Source organism: Carassius carassius, chromosome 19 (assembly GCF_963082965.1).
Source record: "Carassius carassius chromosome 19, fCarCar2.1, whole genome shotgun sequence".
NCBI classification, from domain to species: Eukaryota; Metazoa; Chordata; class Actinopteri; order Cypriniformes; family Cyprinidae; genus Carassius; species Carassius carassius.
In genome coordinates this window covers 31,556,232-31,574,115 of record NC_081773.1, presented here as the reverse complement: position 1 = coordinate 31,574,115, position 17,884 = coordinate 31,556,232, and the positions used below count along the sequence as shown (strand labels likewise).

General features: G+C 36.9%; 3 protein-coding genes across 4 annotated transcripts; 1 reads left to right on the top strand and 2 right to left on the bottom strand.

Annotated features, from left to right (window-relative positions):
* Positions 1–55: 55 nt before the first annotated feature.
* On the top strand, positions 56–2,263 carry trappc2 (trafficking protein particle complex subunit 2). Its single transcript, XM_059500700.1, has 5 exons — positions 56–231; positions 309–423; positions 497–645; positions 1,806–1,887; positions 1,976–2,263. Exons 2-5 carry the CDS (start codon positions 331–333, stop codon positions 2,072–2,074), a joined length of 423 nt encoding a protein of 140 aa, XP_059356683.1. The 5' UTR covers positions 56–231; positions 309–330; the 3' UTR covers positions 2,075–2,263.
* Positions 2,264–2,846: 583 nt separating this feature from the next.
* rab9a (RAB9A, member RAS oncogene family) lies at positions 2,847–7,897 on the bottom strand. 2 transcript variants are annotated; one of them, XM_059500695.1, is made up of 4 exons: positions 7,744–7,897; positions 5,426–5,478; positions 4,699–4,731; positions 2,847–3,782 (listed from the first exon to the last, which is right to left on the bottom strand). In XM_059500695.1, exon 4 carries the CDS (start codon positions 3,754–3,756, stop codon positions 3,151–3,153), a length of 606 nt encoding a protein of 201 aa, XP_059356678.1. In that variant the 5' UTR covers positions 3,757–3,782; positions 4,699–4,731; positions 5,426–5,478; positions 7,744–7,897; the 3' UTR covers positions 2,847–3,150. The 2 variants fall into 2 exon arrangements, with proteins under 2 accessions (XP_059356678.1, XP_059356679.1); XM_059500696.1 differs by having other exon boundaries at positions 5,426–5,500; positions 7,744–7,895.
* A 1,556-nt stretch (positions 7,898–9,453) lies between these two features.
* LOC132095570 (nuclear factor 7, brain-like) lies at positions 9,454–17,203 on the bottom strand. Its single transcript, XM_059500694.1, has 6 exons — positions 16,611–17,203; positions 16,263–16,358; positions 15,798–16,028; positions 15,689–15,711; positions 15,489–15,610; positions 9,454–10,035 (listed from the first exon to the last, which is right to left on the bottom strand). The coding sequence occupies exons 1-6, from the start codon at positions 17,004–17,006 to the stop codon at positions 9,551–9,553; spliced, it is 1,353 nt and encodes a 450-aa protein (XP_059356677.1). The 5' UTR covers positions 17,007–17,203; the 3' UTR covers positions 9,454–9,550.
* Between the last annotated feature and the right edge of the window lie 681 nt (positions 17,204–17,884).

The following is a 17,884-nucleotide window of genomic DNA, read 5'->3' as shown; positions in this document are numbered from 1 at the left end:
CAGACTGGCTGAGCGCTCTCATTGGCTATTTTGTGTCAGCTGGGTCAACGCACCGGAAACGGGAACTATTGATCGTGTATGTTCCTCATCTGCTGTAGTTCAGTTTATATTCAACTATTATCCACAATATTCGCTTTGTGACTCACATAATTCGTTATTTATTTAAAGAAGGTTTTGTTAGATGGCTTATAATTTCTGAAAAAACGCTGAACTGACGTCAGAATTGCCGTGGTGAGACGTGTTTACATGTGCATCAGTGTTTATGTACATTAATATGTAATAAATGACCGCTGGTTTCGTGTTTACAGCTCTAAACTCTGATTATTAACCATGTCGGGGAGTTATTATTTCGTTATGGTGGGTCATCATGATAACCCCGTGTTTGAGATGGAGTTTCTCCCTCCTGGAAAGACTGAATCAAAGGTGAGCATCATCATAATAACCCTGATATTAGAGTTATGATCTGATGCTGATGTTTGTGTGTCTGCTGCTGCAGGATGACCACAGACATCTGAACCAGTTCATCGCTCATGCTGCTCTGGATCTGGTGGATGAGAACATGTGGCAGTCCAACAACATGTACCTGAAGACCGTGGACAAGTTCAACGAGTGGTTTGTTTCTGCCTTCGTCACAGCTGGACATATCCTTCTCACACACTGCACTGCAGGACACAGAGACATATGCAATATCACACAGTCAAATAAATCATGTTCTATTTTTTTAGGATATATATATTCAGCATATTTGATGATAATATGTATTTAAATTAAGATTTTTATAAATGTACATTATATATATATATATATATATATAAATTATTATTTATATATAAAAATATTAATTAAATTTTTAATTGTAAGTATTTTGTAATTGTAATATTTCAGTATTGATTTCGGCTAGACTCAGTTAAATCTTTTTTATATAAATGGTGAATTGTATTTTATTTCAAGTAGCAGTTTTAGTTTTATAATAATTTATAATAATAATAAATAAAAAAAATTAATTTATAAAGCTTTGAAAATCTGAAAAACAAAATTTACTTTGCATTGTTTTTTATAAAAATTTATAGAAATAAAGTAAATTTTATATTTGCAATTTTTGTATAACAAAGTATCCCAGGTACTGCCATCCCAGATTTGTATTTCTAAGGCTGATAAATGTTCGATTCCCCAGGAACACATGACAGGTAAAAATTGATAGCCTGAATGCACTGTAAGTTGCTTTGGATAAAAGCGTCTGCAAAATGCATAAATTGAAAAAAAAATAATAATAATAATAAAAAATAATATATATATATATATATATATATATATATAGATATATTATTATTATTATTATTATTAAGTATTTCTTTATTTTCTTTAAATTTATATATATATAAATACAAGTATTTTTTTATTTCCTTTAAATGTATATATATATATATATATATATATATATATATATATATATATATATATATATATATATATATAAATTTAAAAAAAATAAAAAAATACTTTTATATATATATATAAAGGTTTAAATAAGTTTTAACAGACCTATTGCATGTATTAAGTGTGTAAAAAAAAAACTAACACTAGCTTCTCTTATCTTTTTGTATTCGATCTATTTTTGTATTATTTATTATATAATAATAATAATAATAACAAAAAACTGCTATGTGTACTGTATTAAGCTGAGACTTGTAGCACTTTTATATCATTGCTCTTTGGTTGATTTCAATTGCTTCCATTGTCTTCACTTGGATAAAAGCGTCTGCTAAAAGATTAAATGTTTTATTCCTTAACCCTCACATACATATGAGATTTATTATGCTCCATGATATTCGGCAAGAGGACGGAATCAAGAACTTCTTTAATGATGTTTATGATATGTACATCAAGGTAACTTCTGTATTATTCTTTAGCGATATTTCAGTGCCATATAAATGCATTGTGTTTGTTTTAAAACACTTTTGTGTTTTTTATCCAGTTTGCAATGAATCCCTTCTATGAAGCCAACGCACCGATTCGCTCCACAGCTTTCGACAGGAAAGTGCAGTTTCTTGGGAAGAAGCATCTGCTCAGTTAATTCATGTTAGTAAATGTACATGTTTCTGATGTCATGCATCAATATACAGCTGTGCTGTTCATGTTTCAGTTGTTTATACTCATCATTACCAGCTTATATTCACATTCTTACCTTCTACTGTACAACCAATGAAGTGTGATTTCAGATGGTTTTTTAAATAGGTGTAATAGCATCAAATAGGAATGCAAGAAAGACCGAAAACCTACTACTTATTTTCAACTGCATGCTGATTACTGTTGTCTATTAATAACCTCACATCAAATAAACAATTTGTTCAAGTATTGTTTAATACTTCTTTAATTTCAATTTAACAATGTACAATATTGAGATTTAAGTGCTTCTTTTCAAAGTGCATTTTCATCCATATTTTTAGTACAAGTATTGTGTATATTTTTGGCACTCTCTACATAATTATGTTAATATATATTAGAAATGATCACACAGAGTATGAACACCTGTCCTGCATTAGTTAATCATAGTTATAGGAAAAGAAAATCACATGAAACGCACACTGCAAGAAAAATCCGCATTTCCCTCTTGTTTTCCAGTATAATATATGAACGTCCTTAAAACAAGAAGCATTTACTTAAAAATCAAACTGCATGTGACAGACTTGTTCTCACATAAGATTTTTAACTAAAAATGGGACTATGGGGTAAGAGGAATAAATTCAATATATATGTTAGATGGAAAAAAGTGAAGTTATCTTACACAGCTGTACTCCTTTTGCAATAAGGACGTTATTTTTAATGGAAAACAAGAAAACAAAAGCCAGGTTTTCGCAGTGCATTTATTGCATTTGCTTTTCACTATTTGACTGCCATGCAAGACAAAATGATATCCGTCTATCTATGCAATAACCTGCTCGAATCCCAGAAGACAGATTTTTATGTATGTATATATATATATATATATAGAAGACATCTGAATGCACAGAATCTTTTAAATTCATGCATTTCAGTTCAGATACAAGAACGCCACCCAATGAAAGCAACCCAGTGTTAACGAGTAAGTGCATGTTCAAATAGAACGCAGACGCTGATCACTCGAGGATCATTACATATCAAGCTGGTCTGTTAACAGCACGCTGTGCTGCTGCGAGGCTTTCTGTGCAGGTTGACGGTGTCTGTTGGAATCAAATGCTCGTGTCGATCCTCCAAAGCCAGAACTCTTCTGACGGCTTCCTCGAATGCGACCGCGACATTAGTCGAATCTTTAGCGCTGGTCTCGAAGTACGGGTATCCTCCGCTTTCCCTGCACCACTCCTGAGCTTCCTCGCTGGTCACCTGCCTCTCCGTCACGTCCACCTTGTTTCCCAGAAGCACGAACGGGAAGCTGTCGGGCTCCTTGACGTCGGCGTAGAAGATGAACTCCTTCCTCCAGTTGTTGAGGTTGTGGAAGCTCTGGCTGTCGTCCACGCTGAAGGTGAGCAGGCAGCAGTCGGAGCCACGGTAGAAGGGCGTCCGCAGGCTCCGGAATCGCTCCTGACCCGCCGTGTCCCAGATCTGCAGCGTGACCGTGCGGCCGTCCACCTCCAGGTCTTTATTGAGGAACTCCACGCCGATGGTGTGAAAGAGATGGGCGTCGAACTTGTTGGTGACGTAGCGGTTCATGAGCGAGCTCTTTCCCACTCCACCGTCGCCCAGGAGAATGACTTTAAGAAGAGATGATTTAGACGACATGGTGTTTGTAGACGACGCCCTGTGAACTGAAGATCAGCATCTTAAAGACTGAAACAAGTCATGATTCTCCAATAAAACGGTTTATTTACACTATCGCTCAAAAGTTAGGAGAAATTTAGATGTTGCTAAAAGAAGTCTTTCTGATTACTGAGGCTGCATTTATTTGATCAATAATATAGTAAAAACTGTAAAATTATTGTTATTTAAAATAAATGATTTTTATGTAAATCTGTGTTAAAGTGTAATTTATTTCTGTGATGCTCCGCTGTATTTTCAGCATCATTCCTCCAGTCTTCAGAGTCACATGATCTTCAGAAATCATGAAAATATGATGATTGAGTATTTTTTGTGGAAGCAAAGTTTAAGGACTGTGGTAAAAAAATAAATATATATATATTTTTAATAATCAAGAATGCATTATATTGATCAAAAGTGAATGTAAATTCATGTTTAATATTACACAAGATTTTATTTCAAATAAATGCTGTTCTTTGAACTTTCTATTCATCAAATAATCCTGAAAAATAAAATGCATCACGGAACAGCAATAAAATACATTTTAACATATTCAAATAAAAAAAGGAATATTAAATTCCAGGAAATATTACACAATTTTTACTGTTTTGATCAAATAAATGCAGCCTTGGGAAGCAGACGAGTGTCTTTCAAAAATATTGTAATAAAATTAATAAAAAATCTATTATTCCACACTTTTGACTGTTAGTGTATATTATTTCTTTTAGTAAACACCTGTAAAAGTGTTAATATTTGATATACTTGAATAAACACATTTGTGGCTCTAGAATGGTGCCGAAGAACAAATGTAGTACCAGCCGGTGAAGAGGGGTTTAAAAAACACGGTTTCATTTCTGTAAAACAGTTTGTTTAATAATAAACTGATTCAGAAATTTGACTATTTAAAAAGAAGTAGGTTTCACTTACCTTTACTGCCTCAAATAATTCATCATTCAAAACCTAGAAAAAAATACATAAATCCCTAAATTAGAAATATTATCCTGACATACTAGACTAATCAAATTAAGATCTATGCAACAGATACTTAATACTGTAATGTGTTTTCTGCATATATTATTAAAGTATTCAGTTATTCATGCTGAAGTGAGATGTATTATTGAAATATTTCACACACAGCACATTACATCTCAGTTGTTATTATTTTCCATGATGTATGTTTCTATATGCAGTATAATGATGATGTAGGTTTTACACAAAAAGCAGAAATATAACCAGTAAATGATGTTTAAATATTATGTAGAAACATCCAATATTTTTTTGTATTATTATCTTTGTTAAAATAACTACATTGTGTTTAAACATTCAATAATTGGTAGATTTATAATGGTCATATTTTTGCATTTTGTGACATTATGTTTAAGCTTCCAAAAGCTAGTATAGTGTTTCATATTTTTGTGAAAATTATTTTTTAATTTTATTCAAATTTCCAATATCTGATAAAACATGGATGCTTTCATTTCTGTTTGTGTAAAAACAAAAACGACATTATCACTATATTGCATCGGCAGAAACATATAATCCTAATCAGCACTAGGTCAGTGTTTTCTGCTCTAGACACAAGTCAAGCTAGCATGACTCTGACAGGTCAGTTTAGCACTAAATGAAGGCTTGAGTAAGGTCCAGTGAGACTCACAGTAGTTTTCTCTCAGCTGCTGGCGGGGACTCGGTCATGTGCTCCTGTCTGTCCTGGATCACATGCAACAGTGTGCTTTACAATTCAGACAACATGAAACACAGCCAGAGTTTAGACACACACAGATCGACTTCAATACAGTTACACAGGCCTGCTGGAGAAAACACTGAAGGCACTGCACAGAGCTGCATGCTATTAGTGCAGACTTTATTATTATTTTTACATTTTTTTCCCTCCATTCAATTTATTTTTGAGGTTCAATTTGACCAGCAAGACAAAACTCGTTTTCAACACGACAGGAGAGTGATTCAGAAATTAATTACAATATTCCAGTTTACTCAATTCAGAAATGTGAAAATAATCCTGAGAACATCTTGTCATCTTATGAAATATAAATGTGGTTGATACTATTAAACAAGTGGCTGAAACTGCTTATATGGCTAATATTTAAAATATTTATAACACAGCATCAAATACTTGATTCTGATTGGCCAATCCATGCAATCACAAAAATATATCATATTATAATATTATTTAGAAATCCTTCTGTCGATCTATCTACAGTGGGGCAAATAAGTATTTGATACACTGGTGATTTTTCAAGTTTTCCCACTTAGAAAGAATGGAGAGATCTGTCATTTTCATTGTAGGCACACCTCAACTGTGAGAGACAGAATCTAAAACAGAAACCAGAAAATCACATCATAGGATTTTTTTATCATTTCCATTTGATACAATAGAAAAATAGAACTTAATATTTTACAGAAACTTTTGTTGACAGTTACAGAGGACAGACATTTCCTGTAGTTCTTGACCAGGTTTGCACACACTGCAGCAGGGACTTTGGCCCACTCCTCTACACAGGTCTTCTCCAGATCGTTCAAGTTTTGGGGCTGTAGCTGGCCAACATGTAGTTTCAGCTCACTCCATAGATCTTCTATTGGGTTCAGGCGTGGAGACTGGCTAGTCCAATCCAGGACCTTGAAATGCTTCTTACGGAGCCACTCCTTTGTTGCCCTGGCTGTGTGTTTGGGGTCACTGTCAAGCTGGAAGACCCATCTTCAATGCTCTTGCTAAGGGAAGGAGGTTGTTGCCCAAAATCGCCCAATACATGGCCCCTTCCATCCTCCCTTCAATACAGTGCAGCCGTCCTGTCCCCTTTACAGAAAAGCACCCCATAAGCATGATGTTTCCACCCCCATGCTTCACGGTTGGGATGGTGTTCTTGGGATTGTACTCATCCTTCTTCTTCCTCCAAACACGGCGAGTGGAGTTTATACCAAAAAGTTATATTTACTTGACCTTCTCCCATGCCTCCTCTGGATCATCCAGAAACTTCAGACGGGCCTGGACATGTACTGGCTTGAGCAGGGGGACCTTGTGCGCGCTGCAGGATTTTAATCCATGAAGGTGTAGTGTTTTACTAATGGGAACCATTGAGACTGTGGTTCCAGCTCTCTTCAGGTCATTGACCAGGTCCTCCTGTGTAGTTCTAGGCTGACAGGTGTCTTCTATGCAGGTAACAAGTTCAAACTGGTGCAGTTAATACAGGTAATGAGTGGAGGATAGGAGGGCTTCTTAAAGACTAACTAACAGGTCTGTGAGAGCTAGAATTCTTGCTGGTTGGTAGGCAATCAAATACTCATTTCATGCAATAAAATTAATTATTCATACGATGTGATTTTCTGTTTTTTTTTGTTTTGTTTTACATTCTTTCTCTAACAGTTGAGGTGTACCTACGATGAAAATTACAGATCTCTGCATTCTTTGTAAGTGGGAAAACTTTAAAAACCGGCAGTGTATAAATTCTTATGACCAAATACTCTCTCTCTCTCTCTATATATATATATTTATATTATATAATATTATTATTAGATTACATATTGCTTAAGGAAACAAAGTAATACAACAAATGGTGTCATGTATTAATATGTATTATTTATGAATAGTAATATAATTCTGATTTATTTGGAACACGTGATAACGATAGTTTGAATCGGGATGTATTAATAATTATTAAATCACTAATACAACACTATATCGCTTGAAATAACACATTTATTTTGAGATGAAATATGAGCCGGACTTGATTTGATGATATTGGCCCTATTGGTTTATTTACTAAACTGCACGAGCAGCGGTTAGCGAACCAAACGAGGACGTCGTTTAAAGTGAAGAAGACCCATAAATGAGTGAGGTGTTGAACTTGAGACTAAACGACACAAAGTGAGTCAGTCAGGAGGAAATAAACAGCTCGAACTGGAGCTCAATAACCGCGGATCTAACGCAGATTTGAGCTGAAAGAGACTCGATCTCACCTGCTGCTGCTTCTGAACACATCGAGCTTCAGGAACCGGAAATCTAGATTCGATCATAAGAAACAAAACAAGCAATAAAGCCGAATGTAACGAGTTTAGGAGCTCTTCCTCTGATCTCTGATGGTGCCGCTCTCCTGCAATCCTATTGGCTGGTGAGTGTCATGTGACCCCACTGGCTGATAGTCGATCACGTGATATGGTGCTACATAAACAGAAGAGCTGATTAACACATTCGTGCTGGTACACAGATAAACAGTACGATGATTCGTGTGTGTGTGTCTATATATATATATATATATATCGTCCCCTTGGAATTATAAGGTTCTATATGCATTCCGAGTAGTTTTGAGATATTGAGCTTCAAAGTTTTTGCATTCCATTCGACTGTGTAGATAGAACCTTATTGTCTTTTTTAAATAAAAATTCCATAATGTATATAACATTTAAAAAAAAATCTATCACATAATGTAAATAAGTTGTCACAGAATAACAATATGGGAATAACTCTATTTTGACAAAAATGACAGATAGAACCTTATAATTCCAAGGGGATGATATATATATATATGTATATATATAATGTGTATGTGTGTGAATCAGATGCTTTGAGGTAATTTTGGAAATGAAATTAAAGCACACAAGTTCGTGCACTAATTAGGACCAGAGACATAAGCACCATACAAAAGTATCTTTATTAAGACCAATTTATTAAAAACCTAGTCAATAGCACACAGGGTGGAAGGCCAAGGCCTCAACTTGGACCCTAAAAGAGTTTACACACAAAGAAGAGGAGAATTCACACAATCACTCATTGAAAACTGTAACAGAGTAACACAAACACAACTCGAAACACACTATCAGTCACACACCCAAAAGTACACACATATAAACAAATGATCACAAGGATAATGGGTATAGAGACCAACTTAGTACATTAACCCACCCAACACTTTCACACAAAAAAGCTAATAAACCCAACCCCAAAGACTACAAGATAGCTAAAATAGACATGACCATTCCCCTGATGGCAATCAGTTCAAGAAAGGAATAAATCAATAAACACACAAGACAAAACAAATCATCAGTATTTCGACCACTCTGACCTCAAACGTATTTACAAAGACAAGAAATCACATACAATAATCATTAAACAATTTTTCAAAATAAATAAATAAATAAAACAAAAACCCACAAACTAAGAGACAATAAATTGCCGGAAGACACTGGGACAAACAACATGAAACAATAAGTGTGTGTTCCTTCTATCTTTGATTTCAGAACAAGGGTGACTCCCTCCCAACCAAACTCGACACACAAGGTTGGGCAAAGAAGGAAAGATCCCAAATGCCTTTTTCAGGCGACAACCAGGGTCTAGCACGCCGAATGATCAAGGTTCCTTATTGTTTGGTGTAGTTTGAGTAGATGGGTAATTGCTTCGAATTGTCCCGCCTTCAATCCATTCAAAACTGGAGGAATAAGCCGTCCAGTCACACATGACTTAAACCCTAATTACCATGACCAAACATTTAACCTTTCATTAAAAAAAATAAATTTTTAATGTAAAAAAAAAAAAAAGGTTCAAGGGATTATCAAAATGTGTCAAACTTTCCATGAGTTCCAGAGACACTGAGAATTTGTTCTGAGAATCAGATTTGTAAACAGCTTTAATCAAGTATTTGGATTGAAAAGGACTTTTACGTCCATATATTAATTTAGTCTCATGATGAACAAATTAAAATATGGATTAAATATTGGAAACATGATAACAGTAAAAGAGCAGGTTGATCCTGAACTACAGGTGTAACGTTTACTGACTATTGAATGGTAAGATCCTCAGAGAGTCACTACTGAAGAAAGGAAAGAGTGTGTCAGTGAAGGTGGTTGTGAATTTGTGTAGATTTGTGTTAGTTACAGGATCAGAGAATGACACCGTTCCTCTGTCATAGTCCAGATCAACTCTCACATGCTCAACTTCCTGTTCAACAAGAAAACCAAACGGCTCAAGCATTCCCTGCCTCACACTCCAGACATCAGTGTTAAAGAAATCATATTGCTTCCTCGGGTTTGATGCTGTAGTTACTCCAGCAATCCACCATCGACACTCTTTAACTTCCACATCCCAGCAGTGTGTTCCTGAGTTAAAACCCTCTGATCCCAGAACACAGAGAAACCCGTTGAATCTCTCTGGATTATCTGGAAGCAGGTAATTGGTCTTGCTCCAGCTCACACTGGTCAGATCATCAGACAGAGCGAGATCTGGATGAGCCGTGTTTGGATCCAGAATCACAGGAGCTGATGAGACACAAACAACAGATGCTTTTATTCTGATGTTCATATAATGATCAAGAGTGAACTGAACATAGATGAATATGAATTATGACACTTATTCTGATTGATCAAACACATCAGAAACTTTACTCTGATGACTGTTAGTTAGAGCTGCAAGATTGTGATCTCGATTCAAACACCCACACAATCTCAATTACAACAACTCGTGTTAATTAACCTTAGGGGAAAAAAATCATACTTTGTAGCAATACTGGAACTTTCAAATCTGTTTTCTGACACAGAGAGATCAGTTATCATGTTTAGGTGTGAAAAAGCTTCACAAACAGTCTTTTAAACCCCAAAGTACTGTTTCTGTCTTTCAGTCATTCATATTATCAAAGAAATACAGGGATACATGTTTATAGTTCAGAAATAAACACTGATGTCCATGATAGCGACCAAAATAGAGCAAATCTCTTTTTGAAATTAAATGGGGCTTCAAATAATGTTTGTGTCGATTGCATTGTTAGTGAAAAGTAATGCTGTGCAAAAAAATCGAATGCGATTTTCATGCGCATCTCGTCAGTAAAGGCGCTCCTGTGATTAGAAGTATATCTCCAGCACGTGCGTTCAGATCAAAGTAGCCAGGTTTTCAAAATCCTGCCCAGTTGCTTCTCAAAACTAGTCCAAAAGTAGCCCAATCGCGTTTCCAGGAGGTTTTGTTTAGCAGCTAAACATCACATTATTGGTATTGGGGTCGCTTCGACCTGCAGACATGAAAAATAACCGCAGACTTGGCAAAACTGGTTGGCCTTTACTACACAGAGCCGTAGTTCACTGAAAATCCACACAAAACCGATTTCAAAATGCAGGCAATTCTTTGTCGATTTTGAAAGCGATTTTGTGTAGCTTGTCGGTGCACTATGGCTCTGTGTAGTAAATGCCGCTCCACCTGAACCAGTGTTGCCAAGTCTGCGGTTGTTTTTCATGTCCGCGGGTTGAAGCGACCCCAATACCAATAATGTGATGTTTAGCCCCTAAAATTAGAATTTTACCAAGGCAGCCCTGCCAAAAAATGATTTTTTTATCGGTGAACCTCCTGGGAACGCGATTGGGCTAGTTTTGGACTAGTTTTTAGAAGCAACTGGGCAGGATTTGTTTTGAAAACCTGGCAAACCGGATCTCTCACACACACACACACACACACACACACAAACACACAGGTGCATCTCAATAAATTAGAGTGTCGTGGAAAAGTTATTTCAAGTAATTCAACTCAAATTGTGAAACTCGTGTTTAAACTACTTAAGTGCACACAGACTTAAGTAGTTTAAAACTTTGGTTCTTTTAATTGTGATGATTTTGGCTCACATTTAACAAAAACCCACCAATTCACAATCTCAACAAATTAGAATACTTCATAAGACCAATAAAAAAAAAACATTTAGTGAATTGTTGGCCTTCTGGAAAGTATGTTAATTTACAAAAACTGCATTCTTCCATCTTAGAAACATTGCCAAGCTACGAAACATGTTATCTTTTTCTGATGCAGAAAAGCTAGTTCATGCATTCATGACCTCTAGACTGGACTATTGTAATGCACTTCTAGGTGGTTGTCCTGCTTCGTCAATAAACAAGCTACAGGTAGTCCAAAATGCAGCAGCTAGAGTCCTAACCAGGTCAAGAAAATATTATCATATTACCCCAATTTTACAGTCTCTGCACTGGCACCTATTAAGTTCTGTATCAGTTACAAATTATCATTACTTACCTATAAGGCCATAAATGTTTTAGCTCCTGCGTACCTAACTAGCCTTCTACCACGTTACAACCCATCATGCTCCCTAAGGTCACAAAACGCTGGACTTTTGGTAGTTCCTAGGATAGCAAAGTCCACTAAAGGAGGTAGAGCTTTTTCACATTTGGCTCCCAAACTCTGGAATAGCCTTCCTGATAATGTTCGGGGTTCTGACACATTGGCTCTGTTTAAATCTAGATTAGAAACGCATCTCTTTTGCCAAGCATTCGAATAATGTATCTTAGATTGTGAGTGTAGTTGCATCTGATCAAATGCGCATTTTTATTCTTTAGCTTAGGTTAAACTAATTAATTTTACTTTGTTGGATCTGCAGCTAATTATGTCTCTATTTGTTTCTATGTTTTGCCACGGGATTTACATCCCGTGGTAACTAGGATTTGCACGCTCCAGTCTGGATCCAGAACACCTGAGAAGAGATTATGCTGACCCCTCAGAGGACCCCAGATGATGCTAACCCTGAATCAACAAACATAACTAACAAATATTGCTACAAGTGTGACTGCATCATATAATATTATTAATTATTAATAATATTAATAATGTTCATTGTCTGGCTGACTACGTCTTGTATTAATTTTTTTACACATTCTGTCGTACTGTATGTGCACAAACTGACAGTCACCACATATAAGCTATTACTAAATATTGTAGAAACATAATTTTCTGTAAAGTTGCTTTGTAATGATTTGTATTGTAAAAAGTACTATACAAATAAACTTGAATTGAATTGAATTGAATTGAACGGTTCATGTACTCAGTACTTGGTAAGGGCTCATTTTGCTTTAATTACTGCCTCAATTCGGCGTGGCGTGGAGGTGATCAGTTTGTGGCACTGCTGAGGTGGTCTGGAAGCCCAGGTTTCTTTGACAGTGGCCTTCAGCTCATCTGCATTGTTTGGTCTCTTGTTTCTCATCTTCCTCTTGACAATAGCCCATAGATTCTCTCTGGGGTTCAGGTCTGGTGAGTTTGTTGGCCAGTCAAGCGCACCAACACCATGGTCATTTAACCAACTTTTGGTGCTTTTGGCAGTGTGCAGGTGCCAAATCCTGCTGGAAAATTAAATCAGGATCTTCAAAAAGCTGGTCAGCAAAAGGAAGCATGGAGTGCTCCAAAATTTCATGGTAAATGGGTACAGTGACTTTGGTTTTCAAAAAACACAATGGGACCAACCCCAGCAAATGACATTGCATCCCAAATCATCACAGACTGTGGAAACTTAACACTGGACTTCAAGCAACTTGGGCAATGAGCTTCTCCACCCTTCCTCCAGACTTTAGGACCTTGGTTTCCAAATGAAATACAAAACTTGCTCTCATCTGAAAAGAGGACTTTGGACCATTGGTCAGCAGTCCAGTTCTTCTTCTCCTTAGCCCAGGTAAGACGCCTCTGACATTGTCTGTGGTTCAGGAGTGGCTTAACGAGAGGAATACGACAGCTGTAGCCAAATTCCTTGACACGTCTGTGTGTGCTGGCTCTTGCCTTGATCCCAGTCTCAGTCCATTCTTTGTGAAGCTCACTCAAATTCTTGAATCTTTTTTGCTTGACAATCCTCATAAGTCTGCGGTTCTCTTGGTTGGTTGTGCATCTTTTTCTTGGATACAGCACTCTGTGAACAGGCAGCTTCTTTGGCAATGAATGTTTGTGGCTTACCCTCCTTGTGAAGGGTGTCAATGATTGTCTTTTGGAAAACTGTCAGATCAGCAGTCTTCCCCATGATTGTGTAGCCTAGTGAACCAAACTGAGAGACCATTTTGTAGGCTCAGGAAACCTTTGCAGGTGTTTTGAGTTAATTAGTTGATTGGCATGTCATCATATTCTAATTTGTTGTGAATTGGTGGGTTTTTATTAAATGTTAGCCAAAATCATCACAATTAAAAGAACCAAAGACTTAAAGAGATAATTTTGATTTTTGGGTGAACTATGTCATTAATAACTTACCCTCATGTCGTTCCAAACCTGTGAGACCTCCGTTTATCTTTGGAACACAGTTTAAGATATTTTAGATTTAGTCCGAGAGCTCTCAGTCCCTCCATTGAAACTGTGTGCAAGGTATACTGTCCATGTCCAGAAAGGTAAGAAAAACATCAAAGTAGTCCATGTGACATCAGAGGGTCAGTTAGAATTTTTTGAAGCATCGAAAATACATTTTGGTCCAAAAATAACAAAAACTACGACTTTATTCAGCATTGCCTTCTCTTCCGTGTCAGTTGTGAGAGAGTTCAAAACAAAGCAGTTTGTGATATCCGGTTCGCGAACGAATCATTCGATGTAACCGGATCTTTTTGAACCAGTTCACCAAATCAAACTGAATCGTTTTAAGTGGTTCGCGTCTCCAATACGCATTAATCCACAAATGACTTAAGCTGTTAACTTTTTTAATGTGACTGACACTCCCTCTGAGTTCAAACAACCAATATCCTGGAGTAATTCATTTACTCAAACAGTACACTGACTGAACTACTGTGAAGAGATAACTGAAGATGAACACCGAGCCGAGCCAGATAACGAACAAAAGATTGACTCGTTCACGAGTCAAGAACTGGTTGCGTCGGTTTTCGGATCACCAGTAGTTCTTTCGGACAGTTCGATTCAATAAACCAGTTGAAGAAAACGGTTCACCAGTTCTGTGAATCAATCTAGTTCAGAATCAATCACCAAAAGAATCAGTTCGGTTCAGACGCTCTGTGTGTCGGTCTGCTTCACACTGAATCAGACATGTGCAGTATGATCAGATCCTCGGTTCTCGAATCGGACGCGTTTGACAGGAAACGGTTATTGACTCATGAATGAGTCATTATCTGGTTCGGCTCGGTGTTCATCTTCAGTTCTCTCTTCACAGCAGTTCAGTCAGTGTAATGTTTGAGTAAATAAATTACTCCGGGATATTGGTTTGTTTGAACTCAGAGGGAGTGTCAGCAACATTAAAAAAGTTAACAGCTTAAGTCATTTGTGGATTAATGCGTATTGGAGATGCAAACCATTTAAAACGATTCAGTTCGATTTGGTGAACTGGTTCAAAAAGATCCGGTTACATCGAATGATTCGTTCGCGAACCGGATATCACAAACTGCTTTGTTTTGAACTCTCTCACAACAGACACGGAAGAGAAGACAATGCTGAATAAAGTTGTAGTTTTTGCTATTTTTGAACCAAAATGTATTTTCGATGCTTCAAAATATTCTAACTGACCCTCTGATGTCACATGGACTACTTTGATGTTTTTCTTACCTTTCTGGACATGGACAGTATACCTTGCACACAGTTTCAATGGAGGGACTGAGAGCTCTCGGACTAAATCTAAAATATCTTAAACTGTGTTCCAAAAATAAACGGAGGTCTCACGGGTTTGGAACGACATGAGGGTAAGTTATTAATGACATAATTTTGATTTTTGGGTGAACTATACCTTTAAACTACTTCAGTCCATGTGCATTGAATTTATTTAATACACAAGTTTCACAATTTGAGTTGAATTACTGAAATAAAATTAAACACTGTTAAATAATTTGCACCAATTAATATTTTGTCACAAACGTTTTTTGTTTTGTTTATAATATTGATCATCTGGTTATTCACACATAATGCCGAAATCTGTAAATATTCCCTCATGCATCACTTCCAGTGTGTGTGTAACAGCACAGATCTTCTCCAGACTCACTGTTTTGGACGATGTCCTGCATCTTCTTCCAGACTCTGAAAGGCAGGTTGCCCAAGTATCGTGGCATGTCAATCAAAGCTCCAGAAGGCATCTGTGGATCCAGATGTGATGAGATCTGGACTCTGGAAGAACAATCAGGATCAGAACTGAAGTGGCTTTGGCTTCAGAAGCAGAGAGAGCACAGACACCAGATCACTCACCTTTCCATCGTGACTGAAAACTCCTGCAGAACAAACACACCATTGATCATCAAGAACTCAATCAATCAATCAATCAATCAATCAATCAATGGATGATCTGAAATCAGACCTTCAGAAAGCAGACGTCACTGGCTTTCATCATCTCCTCCGTGTCTTTGATTGTGTGTGAAAGAGCTGAGATGTGTCTGTTCATCTCCTCCAGCTTCTCCTTCATCATCTGCTTCTTTTGCTCCTCTTCCTCTCTCAGTGCAGTTATTGTAGTTTCTTCTTCATCTCTGAGAAACTGATGAAGCTTCTCAAACTGCTGTTTAATCTGACGCTCTGTGTGCTCAGCTTGAGACTGAAATCAAATCACATTCAGTTCAATCATCTCAATCAACACACATCAACACATCACATCATTCAGATCCAAGAGAAACTCAGACACCGACATATAACAGATCCAGAAGCAGATTTCTGCTCATCATTTAAAACAATAATAAACTGGCATCCATTATATTAATTACAACAAATCATAATTGTGTATAGTGATCTACACCTGTACTGAAAATGATTCTTGATTCTGTTTCCTCACCTTGATGTGTTGAACTGTTTTCTCAAACTCTTCTTCTACGTTTCCTGTCTTTTTAAATTTCTCCTTCAATGACTCCAGTGCTGTATTGATCTCCTCCTAGAGTTGAATAAAAATATATAAAACAGCAGATTACACTGAAGAGAAATATTTTTTGTTAATACAAAATACACTTAAATCTAACTTTTTAACAGCATGAAATTGGTTAAGAGGTCTTACCCAGTATAACTACACTTTAGTATGACACTATTTAGTGCACAGAAAAACAGAAGAAACCACTATGGGGCAAATACGTTTTCACATCAGATATATTTCATTAAGTTGAGTAAAATGACAGAGAGCTATACCTACCTTATATGATGAAACCACTTCACTTATTGGTCTAAATGTGTGATTGACATCTTTTTGTGAATCTCTGCACACGACACACGCAGGCTGTCTGTCCTCCAGACACAAGAGTTCGAGTTTCTCACTGTGTAAACTGCAGATCCCCTCAGATCCTGATGAATGCCTCTCATTTCTGTCCTTCAGGAACGACTCACACAAGTTTTGTAACGCCATATTTTCTGGAGGAAGATCTTTTGAAGATCTTCTACTGCAGACAGGACACTCCTGAGTTTTCTTGGTTCCCCAGAACTGTTGAAGACACTCTTTACAGAAACTGTGACTACATGATAAAAGAACAGGAGTCTTGAAGATTTCACAGCACACAGGACAAATATAGTCACATTCAGCTGATGAAGCCATTTTCACTGTTTGAGCTCCAGCAACCTTTACTTTCACCTTCTGAATGACTTGCAAAAATGAAAAATCACGAGAATCACTAAACCTCTTCAAAATCTTTCTCTTCGTTGTTCACTGAAGGCTGATTCTTTGTTGCTTTTGTCAGAGAGAAGAAATTCAGTGTGACACAAAGGTGAAATAACATGTCTCCTCCTGGTTAGTGTTGTAAGAGGGTGGAGCTTCTGATCACCTTTTGTGTTTAACCCTTTAACATTCAACCCTAAAAGGAGCCAATATTATATATATTTATATATTTATCCTATTGGCTGGTGTGTGTCATGTGACTCGCTGGCTCACAGTCGATCAGATGACGTGTTTCTACGAAAAACAGAAGAATTGCAGACGCTTGAAGCTGATTCACATTCGTACTGGTTCTGAGTTACAGATATTCTGTATTCGGGTATCGCACTTGGCCGATAGTGAACCCACAGACACAAACTTGTCAGTTCTGACCCAGTCGACAATTTGGTCTCACAATGATGTCACCATGAGCTCACATGATTCTCATACTGTGGTCAGTGTGAGGTCAGCTTTGGACCCAAAAGTATAAACAGACTAAAAATGATGCAAATAAAATTGATGTATTGCCAAAAGTCAAGCAACACAATCGATCTCTCCTCTTCTGTTAAAGATTGTTGGATGAGGTGAGCTGGAAACCAAACAGGCCAAACATGTTGGTAGAGCAGAGGGAATAGGTTGTTGAACTGGCGTGGCAGGATGAATGAATGCAGGTGGAGTGAGGTCTAAAGCACAAGAGAAACAGAATTACAACACCAACAAAACACATGACCCAAAAACTGGTCCAAAAGACACTGGGAGGCTTTAGCACAGTACCACATCTG